The sequence below is a fragment of the Neopelma chrysocephalum genome, unplaced genomic scaffold (genome assembly GCF_003984885.1).
Source record: "Neopelma chrysocephalum unplaced genomic scaffold, ASM398488v2 Primary Assembly neopelma1_135, whole genome shotgun sequence".
NCBI lineage: Eukaryota > Metazoa > Chordata > Aves > Passeriformes > Pipridae > Neopelma > Neopelma chrysocephalum.
In genome coordinates this window covers 885,474-904,248 of record NW_020897797.1, presented here as the reverse complement: position 1 = coordinate 904,248, position 18,775 = coordinate 885,474, and the positions used below count along the sequence as shown (strand labels likewise).

General features: G+C 39.7%; 1 protein-coding gene across 16 annotated transcripts in view; it reads right to left on the bottom strand.

Annotated features, from left to right (window-relative positions):
* Positions 1–1,086: 1,086 nt before the first annotated feature.
* The window catches only part of DAB1 (DAB1, reelin adaptor protein), a 437,418-nt gene continuing 419,729 nt past the window's right edge, over positions 1,087–18,775 (bottom strand). For 14 of the 16 annotated variants that reach the window (XM_027698930.1, XM_027698929.1, XM_027698941.1 and 11 more), the window contains 6 exons: positions 18,531–18,593; positions 17,264–17,372; positions 14,356–14,904; positions 13,405–13,532; positions 12,374–12,472; positions 1,087–4,351 (listed from right to left, as the gene is read on the bottom strand). In XM_027698930.1, the coding sequence (XP_027554731.1) occupies positions 12,389–12,472; positions 13,405–13,532; positions 14,356–14,904; positions 17,264–17,372; positions 18,531–18,593 (933 nt within the window). In that variant the 3' untranslated portion in view covers positions 1,087–4,351; positions 12,374–12,388. The remainder of the gene's footprint in view (positions 4,352–12,373; positions 12,473–13,404; positions 13,533–14,355; positions 14,905–17,263; positions 17,373–18,530; positions 18,594–18,775) is intronic. The other 2 variants (XR_003536774.1, XM_027698940.1) reach the window with 2 other exon arrangements.

Sequence of the window (18,775 nt, the reverse complement as noted above, 5' to 3'; positions counted from 1 at the left end):
ATTGTAAAAATGCATTTTCATTTAAATACATGCTTAGCTACGTCTTTTTTCACCTTAAGTTAACTATTTGTAGCTCATTGAGAACCACAGATCATGTTCTTCCTTCCAAGGACATCTGAACACAGTTAGCCACATACAAATCAAAATGACATTAATGCTGGTGTGCTTTCATCACAACAGAATGACCTTTATTCTTAGGAGGGATCCAAGTATTCAACAATCCTCATTGACAAAGGCAATCAATGTTTCAGCACAACCTACTGGGCATTTCTGGTGGATGAGAAAGGGATGAGACATCAAAAAGTAGAAATACAATAAAGTACATGTGCACACATTCACATCTCTCTCTCTTCCTGTATATAAACACATATTTCTTACCCTTATTACCTTTATTGCATTACCCTCTTGGCAAAGAATGGTACTATTCCTTCTCAACCAAAAGATCCAGTACTTGGTACCTCTGAATATCAAACATTATTTTGCATGTGGCACTGAGAGTTTCACACCAGCAAACCCTACACATTGACCCAAACAGTAGAAAGGTCCCACTGATATAGAAGGTGGTATAATTACCATGTGGTACTGGATCAAGGCTTTCCTTTCAGTTCTGTGCATATTACTGGAAATTCTGGGGGGGGTTTGGTTTCAAAATTGTCATGTTTAAATGCACATTTTTAATTTCCAATCTTACTCGAATGAAAAATGTGAGCAAAATTAATTTCAGCTTCTCATGCCACAGAGGTGCACCAGCTTTGGCAGCATCAAACAATGTGGCCTGTCCCAGGAATGTGTAATTTTGCAAGAGGTGATAAAAATACCTACCGGTTTGGGATGTTCATCCTAAAACACCCAAAAAGAGGCCAAAAATGTGGGGGTAGCAACTAAAATCAGCAAATTATGTATCTGCAAGATAAGCAACACTTAGTGTTTAAGATAGTTATTCCCCAAATCGAGGATTTTATCCTTTCCCAGATACTTCTACAGTGAAAAAAACTGTCCGTGCCAAACACCAACACCACACTGTAAGAATGGCAGAATTATCCCAGAACAGCAAAAGCTATGAAACAAACTTACTGAAATGACACCTTTTTTTAATGTTTTTATTCATAACAGTATTACATGGTGTGTTACAGAAATTAATGGAAAATTTCTAAAAATTTGTTGGTTTCTTTCATTGTCGTTGAATGCGTTATACATAAAGTTAAAAATAATGTGTCCGTATATGTTAACAAATGGTCATTATCTGAGGTAAAGTTAAAGTAGGTTTAGAAATGTACTGCAACAGTCATTTTATCTTTCTCATCTTTATTAAAAAAATAAGTGTCAGAATGCAGAAATAAAAATGAATGAAAACCACGGAGTAAACATCTTTGCAAAGAAGGTGCCCAGTACGTTATTAGATGAAAGGTTTCATCAGACACTTGGATGACTACGATCTATCAAAATATCTTTTCATGACAGGTAAAGATCAAGAACCTACGGGGGATGATTACAGGATGGCTGGTGGGATTCCCTGGTTTTTAAATTTAAAGTGACGAATTTAGTGCTAGTGAAGGATGAGGGATTAAACAATTGCACAAGCTGGATATTTCAGTTATCTACAATACTGGTACAGTGCAGAGGCCCTCCAGCCCTCTCGACTCAGCATCTCAACCATGACAAGGACGATCATATGACAAGACAATTTGGAACTGGTTTTTATTTATGAGCGTTGGTAAAGGTAAGACAAAGGTCCGTGGTGATGGTCCAGCTGTCTCTCAGGAGACACTAAAATTCCAGCCTCATTCCCTCGGCACCTATTCGTTAATGATCCGCTTCCTATAATATGATGTCAATGGATCCTCTGAGACATAAATCTCTTTTTTCAACGTTTTACCCCATAACTGGAAATGCACTGACAATACTAAACCTCAAATGTCTATGATGAACCAAAACTGTCTTTGAGGCTTCACGTGTAGGACAAAACCCCAAAAAACCACTGAGGAAGAAAGTAGCACCACTGTGCAAATTATGAAAATATTCTTACAGAAATGTCCTTTAGAAACACTTTTACCTCTGCTTTTAATCCTGAAACACTCAATCTGCCAAGTTTTAAATATCTTTTCCAGTTAGAAAACTTGATCTTTCTTCAGGTGGGAAAATAAGATTTGCTACAAAGCTGTTTGCACATGACTAAGGAAGAAGCATCAGATGACCGCGAATGAGGATAAAAGTTCTCTTCTCTGCAGGTTCATTAGGTCTATTCACAGCTAATTTTTCATTCACATACATTCGGTAACGCACATTTCTCTAATTTCTCTAATTCAAAATAAAAGACTGGAATCATGTTGTGAGATCTTTTTGCACATACCAACAGTTGCCACCCCAGTTATTCTGTCTTCTAAACCATTTTTAGCTTATAACAGAGATGAAAGAAAGTAAAACATTTATAAGTCCAGGCCTATTTTAATCATGACAAAAAATGGAAATCCTAATGTGTCAATTTAAAAACAAAATCTGCACAATAACCCTAAAAACTGATTAATCATTTGATTTCTTTAACCTTTTTTCCTTTTTCTATTTTTTCTTTTTTTTTCTTTTTTTTCTTCTTTTTTTGTCTTTTTAGTGTTAAACCACTAAATTCAATATACTGTAACTGCATAGGAACATCAGGAAAACACATTTGACCTGTATAACAATTCTCTGTAGGGCAAAAATATATAGATTCTTTATGAAAATCATGTGCTAAACATATGAACCCAAACACTGCACTTTTGCTTCATAAATGTAAAAAAAGGAAGTTTTAAATTTTTTTGTTCTGCGTGTAAACAGTTTGATGACTTCTATGCAGAGGTTCAAAGGAATGTCTATGAAATGTGAGCTCTTGTAAGTGGAATATGTCCGTGTGATAACGCTAGACCATAAAATCAAGTGTTCCCGTTAATTTTACTAGTCGCTGACAAGCCGACTGCTTTTGGCAAATGCACTTGAGCTTCAGCCCATTATTGTAAGCATGTGAAAAAACATATGTGATGTGAGAACCACAAATTGGGTTTGCCACCCCTCCCAAGCACTGCAACTTGCTACCTTCTCTACTGTGTAATGGCATTAGTAAAAGAATTTTCATAACATTTATATTTACAAAAAAACTGGCAATTTTCATTCGAACTCCTTAAAGCCATTTCCCCTTAAACATTTAAAGAGTTTAACAGTAAGATTTTTTTTCAAGTTATAAAATAAAAATCCCATTTGATTTTTCTGATGTACAAAAAGTGATAAAGATGAACAATTTGATCACAGAATCAGTTTGTTATTCCAAAATCCATGCCGTCCTTGTCCCATTTGTAAAGTCCGCTTCAGCCAAACTCTTAAACCAGAAGCATACCAGTATTATTTGGCAAATGATTTTTTTCATCAAAAATGGCACACAGAGAAGAAAACACTTGTCTGCATAGCATTACAGCAGCAAGATACTGAAGAAATAAAAATATTCCTTTTCTGTACTTTGTTTAGAGTTTCCTAGGAAATACTGACTCTTTTGTCTTTCCTCAGTGGGACTCCAGGTCCTTCCTCTACCCACAACATGAGTATTCCAACAGAAAGCAGCATTTCTTCCTCATGATGTGCTAGAACTTAAAGGTCCATTTGGCAACATTTCAGTCAGGATGGATAAACAACCGAGTTTCATTCTGTGGTTTCAAGTTGGGAATCATTTCTGCAGGAGGCGTTCTGCAGTTAGATCTGTCACTCATACAAAACTACAGAATAAGAAATAAAATGAAATAAAAAAAAAATGACACCACCAGTATTTTTTGTTGTTGTTATTTAAATATGTCTACATAGGGAAAAAAAAGGGTCAGGATCAGCCTGATGTAAATGATGATGAAAAACATGTCACCGTGACATAAAAAGTGCCGACTTGTGCCCCAAAGGCTGTTAAATGATAATGCCACTGCTACATACAGACTCTGCTTTTTGCTCAAAAGAAAAAGGAATGTCTATTACTCAATATGTGGCACACAGAAGACAACAAATCTTTAAAAGAAGACCGAGGAGTAAGATTTCCTAGTCTGGATACCCACCACTTGTGGGGACGGGGCTGGACTCGTGGTATGATAAGCAGGGAGAGTTTTTATTTTGTGCTGCCATAGGAATCTGCCATTGGTTGCCAAAAAAAACCACATCAGGAACACTCGAAGAGCCAGTCCAGAAGGGCAATCTCTCTCCTTGTCAGACAAAATCAATTGGAAAAAAGCATGAAAGCCAAAGGCCTGCCAGGTTGTTGGGTTTCGTTTGAGTCTTGGAGCACCACAAGCCTGTAACAATGCTATTTCTTAGGTCTGTTAATCTGGGCGTAGAGAGGTTCTGCTTCCTGGGGATAATAAAAATAAAATAAGCGGAGATGTCTCCAGACAGCATTTTTAGAACATTTTAAGAACATCTGCTTGAGAACAGCAACACTTTGTCAGTCAAAACCCAAAGGAAGTGTTTGCTTTTTGTGCTGCCTTGAGTGATCAGGGTACTCAGGGTAAATTGTGAAGAAAATGGGACATTATTTCAGAAAATGAATGCTTACTATCAATTTCCTCTTCCAGCACTGGCCATGCACTGATTTTCACTGCTGGGCATAGACATACGAAGAAATTAAATGATAATTTATCTGACTGGATGTTTGGAAGTTTAGAGACCAGAAGTCTAGCCAGTGTAAAAGGATGTTACTCATCCCAGGCTAAGACCCCCCCGCAGCAGCACAACAGCAGAACAAACCTGTGGGTTTTACACAACTCAGGGAGAAAACCACTTGCAAACAGAAACCACTGCGGAAAGCTGAGCTAATGAAGCTGTGATGGGATTTAAAATAACAACATGAGTTGCCTATGAAGAACGAGGAACACTAGCCCAGCTCAGTTTGATTAGGAGTCTGTAGAACTATTAGTACAATCATTAAAGCCAGGAGGAAAGTGTGTCAATTTGTTAACAGATACTTTCTGGGGAATTTCCTGGATGAGGAGGGGGAAAAGCTGCCATGTTCTTCAGCGTTGCTTCATAGCTGACATAATACTATGTTCATCTTGGCTGCAGTGGGAAACAAATCACCCATGGACCCTGGAATCCATTCTACTTCATTTCCAGAAAGTAATTTATTAAACTAAGAATGACATCTAAAAAAAGAACAAGACAGGCAGAAAGGCTAATTAATGCCATACTGCATTAACTCTCCACAGCTTGATAAATATTCAAATACCACGCCACGACGTTGAATTTAACCAAGTTAGAATCAACTCGTGTTACAGCAGCATTAGCAGGAGCTGACTTTGAGCAAAAAACCTCTGAAGGCTGGCAAATCACTGGGCACTGCGGAGCAGAGACATGTCTGCCAGGGGATGGCACAGGATTTTAATCACTGCTTATAGAAATGCTGAGGATGAGAAAAACAGCCCAAAGGGGGATTCTTAGGGCTGTATGTACTCTGTGCTCAGCGTACCTGGCCAGTGTCCTGTCCCAGTGCCCTCTCCTGCTTCACTGTGCAGCTTGTGTTGAATGAGGAGGAACACAACAAATCCAAAATATGACCTATTTCCTCCATGCCAAGAGAAGTTGTCTCTCATTCCCTGAAATTACTACATTTCTGGACCATGCAGGAACCCTGTTTCCCCATCTCCTACCTACATGAAGCCCTTGAGTACACTACAAGCATTACGAGAGGATGAGAGAAATCCTCTGGAATGATTAAATAAAGGCTTCTGAAATTATCCCGAGCAAGAAGCAAATATATTTTGTGACCTTGAAAAACTGAAAGTAATCAGAAGAGATGACTGAGAGTAAATAACTGCATTTCACATACTGTGTGTTAAGTCTACCTGTGCCAATTTTCACGTACCACAGACATGAAGCTGCCAGAATGATCTATCACAGCTAGTTCAGAGAAAATCTGTACTAATTAATGTGTGAACCTGACACACACCAGGCCATTCTTCAGGCAGTTGCTGAACCTGAGGTGACTGCAAAGTGAAGTGAAAAGAAGGAGGAGAAGAAAAGGAGAGGGAGGGAGAACATCCCTTTGGAACAAAAGATGTCAGTTTTCCAAATGCCTTCAGGGAAAAAAAGAGCTTTTCAAAATGTCAAGCCTGCTTGTTAGAGCTGTCCTCAGATATCCTTAAGATATGCAGATGTGCTTAAGTAACAAGTGTCCTAAGGTGCCACTGAACTTGACACCCTTGGAAGAGGAGGAGGAGGAGCTCATCATCGGTCATCAGCACTTTACATCACACATGAGGCAGCCTTTACATTTACACCAGGGCATTTTGCATGAAAAGCGTGCTCTTATGTCTTCCTTTCAGTTGATTTCCCCCTTCAGATGTCTAAATGAGAAATTAATTGCAGTAATTGTGTGCAATCTTCCCAGCCAAAGTTTATGTGTCAATGTCTGAGATTTGTTTTCTAATATTATTTTGAGCTAATTCAAGCAGCACATCATGCCTGTAGCCCAACACTGCAAATGGTATCTATAAAGTATTGACACGGGTACTCAAAAGGGTAAAAGAGAGCAGAAAGGGACAGAAAAGAGGCAAAAGGAGAGTTGAGTGCTGTTGACTTCATGAGTAGTTCCTCTCACAGTGCTGGGCACTATTTTGGATGGTCTTGAAATCAGAAATACACCCCCTTTTTGTACACACGTCATGCAATAGTCACAGGGCTTGTTATGAAAAGGCAGGTGAGCATAACTCTTCTCACAGTATCAGAACCATCTCAGCAATGTTTTCTGCTTTCTACTTCTACCACTGCATTAGTGGAGGAAAGGAAAGAAAAGAACTGGTCTTTGCCAGAACAAAAAGAGACAAACAAATAATATAGCAAACAAAGCTGCTAATTCACATAAACCCCTTGAATCTCAAAGTTTTTTCCTTTCTGAACTGGTCCAGAAGCACTGCTGATGCGCTTTCATCAATCTACAGGGAGAAACCAAGATTACAATTGGAAGTACCCTTTTTTTTTCTGCTATATTCTAGAGATAGCTCATGCAGCAAATCAGTTTATTCTTATTTTAAGGGGGACAAGACTGCAGCAAACTGTAAGTATTTCTGGTGTAGCACACTACTGCATGAGGTAACAAGGTCGCCAATGCTTTTGAATAACGTTATGTAAATACTAGAAGTAAATTTGCATCCAATTTAAAGATATTAACATCTGCTCCCCAGCAGAACTAATCACTGGAGAACATCTCCTGAAAGACTCAGAACCTACTTAGGCTTGCAGAGGTGAACTCACTCACAAAACATAACACGGGACTGGGTTAGGAAGAGACTATTTTTACTGTGGCAGCCCTTTCATCACTTTGAGACACCCTGCTACGTGCAGAGCTTCAGGCAAGATGTACTCAATTGAAGAGGTGAGGCCTGCGTAGATTTCCTTGCCCTTTACAACAGATTCTCAGTGCCAGTTTTACTCCTGGCTGACTGATCAGAAAGGGCAGGCTCAAATGATAAGAGTTTCATGAAATAAGAGTGCTGGAGAGCCAGACAAAATGAGCATCTTGTGCTGGGGATGCAAGTGAAGGGGGTGAGAGTGTGATGCGTCTTCACTGTTTATTGCATGCTTACTCAGCAAAATAGGACATAGTAAAGTTGGCAAGCGGGGTTCAAATTAAAGATTTTTGGTGATAAGACAGGTCATTACTATTGGTCCATTAACAGCCAGTTTTTATTTATTACTTATTAATTATTAATTTTTAATATTTAAGGGTTTTCTTACAGTTAACCTCTATTAGCAGCATAAATATACCAACCTTCTAGTTCAGGATTATGACTGGAGAATGCCTCTATTCTTATTATAAACCTACCTAGGAATATTTCCTAGTTTCAAATATCCAGTTTAATTATTATAATTTTAAAAGTTTCTGTCATTTTAGTAGCAAGATGGATGCTGTACATCCACAAAATGAAAAAGCAATGAGATCTACTCAGAAATATGAACGTGCTCCATCTTGGCCCCAGTATAAAACTGAACTGCAGCCATGAAACACGCTGATTATTTCTGGGCTCCCTTCCTAACAAAACAGTAGCTACACAATTGTACTTCCCATCTACATATCTGCCAATTCTCCTTCAAAACTTTTGAACCTAATGGCCAGTTCCAATTGTTCAGAAGTCTTAAAGATACTAAAATATCACAAGCAGATTTTTTAAATCAGTTGTGCAGAAGAAAGGGAACTTTTAAATGACCTCATCACAGATAAAGTGGGGAGAGCTCATCCCCAAATTGAACTGCTGGGATGCCAGTCAGCAAGGATGTGGCTCTACACAAGCTACACAATATGTTTTCTGTTGTTTGGAGGAAAAAGTTGGAAGAATGGTAGGGCACAGGGCTACTTCAGGTGGGCTTGATAACACTGGAAGAAGTGAGAAGGCTGTGTATAAGCTGGTCACATGAAAACTAACAACTTGGAGGGGATTGTAGCAGTGGAGATGGAGGCAAATCTGTAGGATGCCCCCGTTCACAAAGCAACCTGAATTTCTCTGCTCATGGCCCTTCAGATTCCCTTGGAAATACAATGATGAACAACCGAGTATGAGACTTGAAATGTCAATTTTAGGATTTCTCTGGAATAAAACAATACTTCCCAAACCGTCATCCCCTTCCAAAGATACAACACTACCTCTCTCAGGAGCATAGCCCTGCTCAGTGCTGTGTCTTCAGTTTGCGAATGACAGTTCTAGAGCCTTCCAAGAACAGGTCACCTATAATCATTATGAATTTCTTGTTGGACTCTATACAGTTCCTACTGAGCCAGGTGAATGATAGGAAGAGGTCCTGCAAATACAGCCTTTGATATGTGGAGCCCATTCCAAATCCTGGTGCAATAGAAAAGGGGCAGAAGGAAGAGGAGGATGAAGAATCAGCTTGATATGCCCTCCTGAAGATCACTAAGCTCCCAGATAAGCCAGTGCTTTGTCTGTTTTCTCTCAACTTCCTAAAACCAGCCCAAATAAAGAGTTATAGCAGTCCATCCTGGAGCTGACTAAGATTATTAGGAACATTTATCACTAAGAATGGCATTTGCTCAAAGATGGATGATGGCAGCAGGCCACTGAAGTACCACCAAAAGCTGATAGACAAATATTCTAATGAACTGTTGCTCTCCTGACAGTGCTGATAACATTGTGAAGGATGTGACATATTTTGAGGGCTTATAATTGTCTGCACACATTTCACACAACAACTAAACAATTTTTTCAGGAAGATATGCTTTAGCCACAAATGTTTTGAAGGTTTCTTGAGAATCTCTCATGAATGATTGCCAGTGCAAGTTTTGAACTGGGCAGCATCTCACTAGAGCTGCATTTGTTCCTCTGTTCAAACTTCTTGCTTTAATGTAAAATGTCAATGATAAGAAATGTTTAACACATTTGGTAGAACTACAGCTAAAACCAGTTCTTTCCCTCTCTCTCCTTTCATCATAGTTATCCCACACATAGTCTAAAGACAGCAGTAGGGATGAAACATAAATCAGCTGAAGATGGCAGTCATCTGATTCAGTGTTCTCTTCACCCCTTCTGGAAAAACACTATCCATCCTCAACGCAGTGCACGAACAAAGGGAAAACAAGCAAATACAAATCTTGCTATAAACAGTCCTGCAAAGAGTTGATCTTATTTCACCTGTGAAAGTTAGGCCTCTGCTTCTTATCTTCAACCATAAAGGAACAAAAATGTAATATACCCATAAAGTGTCACATGTACCTACTAAGAACTCATACCTATTTGTGGAAGAGTGACTTATAGAACAGCTACTGGTAGGATGAGGATTTTGAGAGCTGAAGTTGAAGATTGTAAAAGGAAGAGAAGAAAAATAGGAGAAAAGAAGATAGTAACTAAATAATAATATAAAGTATCAGAAGGAATCAAGACATCAAATTGCTGTGGTACCTTGAAAGACCAGGGTGCAAAAACCTAGGCAGGTGAGTATTCTGACTACATCAAGATAAGTAAAGATACTGTATGGGCTGATTTCAGAGATGCTGGGAACAGATATATTTGAAGTTTCTGCACACAATACTATGCTGTGCTCCTGAGAGGTCCATTCAGCCGAGCTGTTACTGTGCTGTTCCTGGGGTAAGAACCATGTTCCAAAGAATGAAGTAATCTCCCATCTAAGCCACAAAAGTGGCTTTTATGCAGACTGTGATTCTTTTGTACTACATGTTTCTCCCCATTAAGTTTCTCTCCAAATGCGGAGCTCAATACACAACTCAGTAGTAAGTCCTGAATTGATAATTTTCCATGGAGATTAGACTTCCCATTGCTCTGATGATACCAGGCTTCAGAATTCCATGGGCTGGCTTTAGCAAGTGGATTTCCTACGGACTGCTGCTGAATGGCTCTGCACAGTCACAATGATATTAGTGAAACTTCACTGGATAGGGGCTTTCTTTTTGTTCAGCTTCCTGTTCCTGCCAACAGCTTCTAGGAATTACTGTAATACGATAATCAGTAACATTATTTAACATTTCTCAGAATATATTCCTGAGAATTATACATATTTGATGCAAGACTCTGCAGAGATTAACAAAAAATACAGAAAAACTATATGGAATCACTGCTAATATACTGTTCTTGTAGCTCCCAGATACTCTTGATGGGTAAAAGAATGTATTTTGCTATGTGTTACATAAAAGCAGAACAAAAGGAGTCCCTCACTCGACTCCCTTACATGGTAAGATGCATTACCAGACTTAAACTACTGTTTCAAGTTTATCCAGAACTCCTGGCAGGTAAATGTGTGTGATGGTAGTTTAGCAATGATTTCAACTATATCTGTGACTGTCAGAAAATTAGAGATTTTATCATTACTCTCCTCAGGATGAATTTCAGAATTACCCTGAGTATGACAAACCATAATAAACAAATGTATGTGGATTTCCAGAGTGTAGGACTCAGATAAAAGTCAAATCCTCTTTCTTGACCTAGGAAAGAACTCTTGGAGTGGTCTGAAGCTGGAAGAGCTGGTGATGTCAGCAAAGACACAGCCAAATTATTATGTGGCACCATCCACCTGCAGAAGCAGCTCTCACTGGAGTAAATATCAAATGCTCTTGCTAGAGCAGCTCATCCCAGCTTGACTGCATCCTTACGCTGTCATTTTTAGACTCAATGAGACACAAAGCTTAATGCTACTTTTGCTTCAGCCCTCCAAGGGCTGAGCATTACATTGGTGAAGCTAAAGAAGGGGGAGATGCCTTCTCACAGCACCGCATATTATTAAGAGATAATCTTATTCTTCCCAAATGGGTCAAAGCTAAGTTACTCTAAGATTTTTTTTAATCATATTTAATGCACAAAGTAAACTGACTCCAAATGAAACTATTAATTCTGAGTTGAAACCAAATTACTTTGGCTCAAGATGGGTAAGTAAACCCAGTGCAATTTTTGTACAGAAATGGAAAGGGTCCTTCCACTTGTACTGATTTGCTCCAGGACCTCTGTGCTGGAGCACAGAAGCCATATCAGACCACACATTTGGGCAATACCAAAGATGAATGGCAGATAGGGAAAAGACAGGGAAACATATCCTTCAAATAGCAACACTAGAGAGTCTTTGGATGGAATAACAATGCTTAGCACTCATAAAACTTTGTAGCTTCACTGTCTTTTTGGCAAAACATATTTACTGTATTGAAACAAATCACAGAACATTCACTGGGAGCCACATTTTCTACCATGTTCTGTAACACAAAAGATGAAAAGATTGTTTTTCCCGTCTGTCTGAATTTAAATGACTTATATTGATGAGCAATTTTTAAAACATCAGTATACCAATGCTAATATAAATGATCATAATTTTCTAATGTTTTTAATTTGCAGTTGGAGATAAAAATACACAAACCCATTTCAATATTTTTTACATGCAGATAATAAACGTGCTTCTTCTACTGATTATTGCATTGATGTAGGGTAGAGACATTCATGTATCATTATATAATTTTATTTAATGATTGTTATGTCTATGGGTAAGATGTCTTATTCCATTTAACATGTTACATCTGACTGAAGGCCAGAGTGGATTTGATTAAAAAAATGCTCTGCCTAATACATTGTTAGTAATGGCTCAGTTTCCCTATTTGCCCTTAGAATTTGAACACAAAGTAAAATAAGTCTACATTTCTTTAAAGCATGCAGGCAGCTGAAACACACATATTTGCATAAGCTGCAACATCAGTGAATGGCAAAAGCCATGCAAACCACCAAGCATGAGAAATACACTGTGGATGATGGAGAGGTCAAACAGAAAGATGAAAAGGAAAAATAAACCATGCATCCATGAAAGCAATGGTAGGCACTGGTGGGAGAATAAGTGAACACCTCAAGGTGTAGAGAAAAAAAGGACAGATACCTACCCCAACCTGTGCTATCTAGCTACCGACCTGTGGACTTATAGTATCACCAGTTGGCTCACCAAATGGATCACTTGTGGAGGAGGCCTGAGACCCATCAGGCTAGAATACAAGAACATAACACCTTTTTTTCTCAACAATAGAAAGTGAAAAGTCAACACGAGGTTATTTTCATGCTGTGGGCATAGCAAGAACATCCTATCTCATGAAAACCAGGAAGTGAGACCTCATCCCTGATATGTTCTCAAAAGCCATAATGGTTTGCTATAGCTGATGCAGCCAGGAAAGAACCTCCCCAGTTCCTGCTGGAGCCCAGGCAGAAGCTGCCACAGACCTCAGAAGGTACTGGATCAGGCAAACCAGAACTGCAAAAAGCCCTGAAAGCCAGTGAAACCATGTGAATCAGAAAGAGTCCAAGCTTGCATTATTTTGTACCTTTGGGTCCTTTTGTTGTACAGACTCCCTCTTGCCTTTGGCTCACTCGGGCTCTTACCTCCCTAAGACACCTTGTGACTTACAGTCATTGCTTGGATAACATTTCTTGCTTTGGTCCATAAAGGCAAAGAAACCACATATTGAGGGCCAGAACATTGAGGAATGTAACTAGGCAAGCAACTGGGATGCAAGAATGTGCAAGACAACATCAACCATCATCTTTTAACACACAAACTCTCACATCTTTCTTTGCAGCCGCATCATGTTTGTTGTTTTACCTCAGACTTCCTTACCAGGTAAGAGTAAGTGAATGCTGGTATGCTAAAAAGGGGATTAGATACAACTAACACATACAACCTTACATATGAACTCTGAGTTTGGTTCCTTGTATGCAATATTAGTGCATATCAATGGAAAAGCCATGCTATCAGCTATCAAACCCAAAGCAGGATGTGAATTCTGTCTGCCGCCCCTCCTTAAGTACCACCCAGCCCTATTGGAATAGTTACTTCTGACACCACAATACAACATTTAATTAACGTGTGTCTTTTCTAGCTAAAAAGAGACCATAAGGGTTTAGAAACCTTGTTGCTACTCACAGCCTCTGGCTCCTCACTTTTGCTTGGGCTTTCAAACCCCTCTTCAAAGAGGTCATCTGCAGCAGGATCACTCGTATGAGATGCTGATGATTTTGATGGAGAACTCTGTCTGGGTGCAGGGGTTGGAGCTAAACAAAGATTAAGGTAACAGCAACAGAATATATTCTGTTAATTTCTTCAGAAAGACACAGCAGCACAGAATTTGCTCATGCTTTATAGCCTTCAACTTTATTACTCTCAAAAATTATTTTCTGATGAGGAGCTGCACGAGGTAAATTGGAACACAGTAGTCATTACCAATTCCATGTATTTGATTTCATTTGGCAACTTCCAAATTAAGTTTGGCTGCATCTGGTCTGTGTCTTTAGGAGCCAGTGAGATGCCACTACATTACATTAAGAACGTGTGAGTCGCCTGCCCTGTGGCAGGTAAGCAAATCAGAAGGTCTCCGTCTGACTCCTGGTAAATCTGTGTCTCATGAATTCCTCTTTTCAGCAATCTGCAAAATCCCCTATCTCCATGCTACGAACACAATAAGCTTTATTTTACAGCTCTTCAATGAATTTCCCCACATGTCCAGGATATCAAGCTATTAAAATAATATCCATCCCCTAATTTCTGCAAAGTATGGCTTGGATGGGACATGAGTAAAACCATTTGTAAGGTTGAATGTCATGGGCATTTGCCAACCAGCTTGCATGGCCCTACCACAAAACATATACTACTATCTTAGAAATTAAATTTCAGACTTCAGCTGAAATTCCTCTGGTCTCTGAAATTCCTCTCTGATATTTTCCTTTACGGTTGGAACACATTTAATAAGTTGGACATGAATGAAGATTCTCAGTTTATATCTGTGTTGGAATTTACTATATGAAAAAACAGAAATAAGTACTTTGAGGAGTGGTCACATCTGAGGAAAGGTATGGCTGAAAGCATAGGAATACTCACGTGAATTTGTAGATGGTGTTGTGGAAGTCACAGGAGTCAAATTTAACTGAGAGATGTCAAAGTCATCACAATCATCTGCTTCCTGTGCCATCCCAACTTTATTAAAGTAACTTGAGAAGGCCTCTGAGGTACAACTGAGGGAAGGCTGATCTGGTTTTCTTGATGGCACTGGTGGAGGCTGAGCCATCTGGAAATCTTTAAACATTTCTTTTCCCATTTTCTGTCTGGGCCTGTCTGTCTGCGGACTCGATCTGTTGGAATCACTTGTGGGTGGAACAGTAGCTATAGGAGCAATGGTACCTTGAAACATGGCTGCTTGTAAAGGCAAAACAGTTTGTGTTGGCATGAAGGCAGTTGGTTGGAACTGACCAGCTACAGATGGCCACGGCTGCTGAGTAGGAGGAAAAATACCGGGCTGGCCCCACGCTATCGGCTGTCCTCCCTGCATCACCTGAGCAACTGGAGGCTGAGCACCCATGGCCAACTGCTGTTGAACAAGTGGTTGCTGTCCCCAGAACGAGGGCAGAACAGCTCCCATGGCAACATAACCTTCAAAGAATAAAGAGAGCAGGAGGGGGGAAAAAATGAGATGGAAGATTTTAATGCTACTATCAACAGCACGCAGAACAAGCACAATAAATCAGCAACGTGCAAGCTACATTAGTGATCCCAGAGCTTCAGCACACTTGAAAAGAAAACTGAAAGACATGGTTGGATTCACATCACTGAGCAAATACTCGTATACAGAACCACAGGCTGGTGGGTATCGGCAATAATCCCTCCTCTCATCTGAACAAAAACCTCTCCTCTTCTTCCTCAGTGAGCACCCCCTGGGCCTGTGAAGACCTGTGTGCATGGACTTGGTCAGCAGCTGGGCACTGGACAGCCCCTTCCATGGTGCTCTGTCAAAGCAGGACCAGTTTGGTCAAACCACTCACCAGAACCACAGCAGCTCCCAGACCACTTCCTAAACTCACTCCCTTCCAGCACAACCCTCCTCCACACCACTGAGTTCCGCAGGCTCTTCTTGCAACCCTGACTATCCCACCCTCTGCCTTTCACCTCTGCCTGTCCTTGGAGAAGGAGCTCTGGGACTGAACATGATGCACAAGAGTCAGGCTGGGATGGATGCTAAAAAATGAGCAGCCAGAGCAAGCAGAGGGAAGGAAGAGGATGCTCAGGATTCCCTCCTGCCTGCTGCAGTTCCTCATCCTTTTCACTTTTATTCTTTGTTGAGGGGAGGGACCCACCAACACCAGTCAACTCCTGCCAATGGCACAGCTGCCAAATTGGTTCTAAGGGACAGGGAAGCACCTCTATATATGTTATATGACAGCTCAAGGGCTCTCTAATGACAGTGTGACCTTCTTGCAAGAGAACGACTCTTCTGACACAGTTACAGTTCAAACCATTTGGACTCCGAAAAGCAAAGGAAGTGTCTCAAATTGCATAATAATAATAATGAAAAAAAAGAGCCCAGATGAATTCCAATTAAAAACCCTCACATGTGGTTATTACCCAATTACTTGAGAACATCAAAAACATCTTGAGCTTCTGCTGCACTAAATACCTAATAACAACAAACTGCTTCAGGTATTAGGCTATCATAACACCCCTCTTGTTGGGGAGAAAATTAAAGATTAAAACTAAAATTATAATTGCTTCCTGTCAGACCTGAAGCCTCCTTTCAAGCTACCAAGAGGCTGACTGTGTAGGAATTATATCATCAGGTGCTTTTTTATTTACGACAACAAAAAATACTCTGAAACTAAAACTAATATAAAAAATCTTACAAATTAAATCACCTAATATAATTATATTCCACTGACAGAAGTACCGTGCTTCACAGATACACCATTTCACATTTAAATTCATTATTTATTGCTAATACTTTGCAATATGTAACTTCTCTTTCATCTTTAATAGCTTTAAAACTCTTGTTTCTAATCTGAGTGTTTCCTGAGTCCTCCTGTACCTTTTCCTCTTCGCTGTGTTTCTAGGTTGTTTTGTAATCCTAAATGTAAGGGTGGTTGCAATACTGTAAAGGGAAAAGCCCAAAATAAAATAAAAAAATAGAAACTGAACTTTGAGAGACCAAATTACTGAGTGATGAAAGGAGGAACAGTAGCTCAGATACATTTCTTTTTCAATAAATGGCCACGATGGATTCTCCAGATATCCTTTTATCTTGCCCCTGCTGTAACCTCATCCCAGCAGTGAGAGTTTTCATCTGACATTATCCCCAAACACTTCACCATCACTGTAACCTTTCTGAGATCAGATGCCATCACAGAAGGAGTTAACCAATTAGAAAGTTACTACTGAATGATTCAAGGTACTCCTGCTCCTCCTTTCTTTTCCCAAGTGGAGCTGAGAGTGCTGCTTTTGCAACATATCCAGGGACAGATCAGCAGTCAAACCACACACCTCTCAGTCTGTGCAGAATGCTACTAAGCTCTGGAATCCTGAGCACTTTGAGGAACACAAACAAGTCTAAAGGACATCTCAGGACTTGACAAAGCGGAACACCTTTGAAGTGCAATCAAATTCTCTGTGTCTCAGCCTCTATTTACAGGAGACTCACCACTTCCACAAAACACCCAAAGCTAAACGAAATGCTTTTTTCTCTCTTGCTACTGTACCTGAAGGTATGTTATCCAGATGTTTGAACTATGCCTGAACTCCCAGTGACTTTTTTGGCTTTTGCTTTAAAAAATGTGGGCAAATTCAAACTAATATACTCCCTGCTTGTTAAAGACTTGCTTTGCCTTGCCCTGGAGCACCGACCTCAAAAGCCTTCCCCACTTCCACCGTGCTAAATTAATGCCCCAAGTACTGAAATGCAAACCAGAGCTAAGAACTGATCACCAAATCTGAGTCAAGCCTGTAATTCCAGTACATTTCTTACCTGAGGGTACGGCAGCAGTACTGAAAGGTACAGAACCAAACATGTCTGTACTAGCAGGAAGTGACTGGGATGAAGATGGGATAAAGGCATCACCTGGAGTAGCAGGAGTCTGCAAGAAGAAAGGAATAAAATCCAAGGGTGACATATGAGCTGCAGCTTCTGCTGCACATACTTTGCTGCCACATCATCCATAACTCTAAAAATCCAAGTTTGGAGTAAAGAAAGAGAATAAAGAGAGAATGGAAAGATGTAGAAGGAAAGAAGCAATAGAAATAAGAGTATTAGAATTTGCTGGTGACAGGATTAAAACAAAGAAAAGGAGAGACTTTCTATTAGAAGAGAAAAATCAAAATGAAATTTGCCGGGAATACATCACATGCAAAATATTGACATAATTTCCTTCTCCAGAACATACAGACTTGTAATTCTAGATATTAGGTGACAACCAGGAAAGGCAGTGACCAAGGCATTAATGTAAGAAACAGTTAAGGTAAATGAAGAATCTGCAGAAAAAGTGAATAAATATTGCTCCTAATTAACCAACAGGACCAGAAACATAGGTCTACACTAAAGGAGAAGCCCAATCCAATTGAGTAAGCTAAGGATGAGCAGGCAGGACTTTGAACATCTAGTGCCAGATATGCTCCAGAATACCTTGGAGATTTGAGGCTCCTGACCTCACATCTCCTTAACTTTCTCAATACATTTATACTTCCCTACAGCTCAATGTAAGGCTCAAAAGCTTTACAGAAAAATGATTGTGTTTTCATTTTATGATGCAGAAAAGCATGTTGAGAAAATTTTCATTGCCCTCAAAACACATTTAGCCCTCTCTCTCTCTCTCTCTCTCTCTTTACTGTTTCATCTTCCGTCCTTTAAGAGCAGTTCTGGGATAGGTGCTTGGTGGAACCAGAGACATGATGTATGAGGCTGTAACTGGATCTTCCTGCAGTGCAGTGGAGAGACAGAGTGCAGTGAAGCATGTCCCTCTGACAAACATCAGGGGAGCAGATCTGCAGCTCAGGTTGTATCATATGTGACACTGAACGTTATAGTGGAAAAATAAAAATCGAAGATATTTTTGCCCATCATCATGAAGCAGGGACTCTGCATTCAATTTGCTTCATTTTTATTTTCTGTAACATAAAAACTAGTTTGAAATTCTCCCCACTGGAATGGCTGATGACCTGAATTGTAAATGTGCTCAATAAATGTGCTGAAAATAGCATGTAAAATAAAGCATAGTTCAGTTTCCTTGAGTACTCACTGGGGGAGAGGTTACATCAGGAGGAGTGGACATGTCCCCAAAAAGCTCTAGTTGGGTAACAGCCTGTAAAGAGAAAAAAAAATAAAATTCCATTTATCTTTTGAGGAGAAGAAACTGCAAATTAAGTAGTTAGAAGTAGTAAAGTTATCTGGTAACAGCAAACAATATAAATCCCCCCAAAGCCACATAGGCTTCAAATGCCAAGTCCCATATGGAAGAAGCACATGGGTCCAAGATGTGGCATT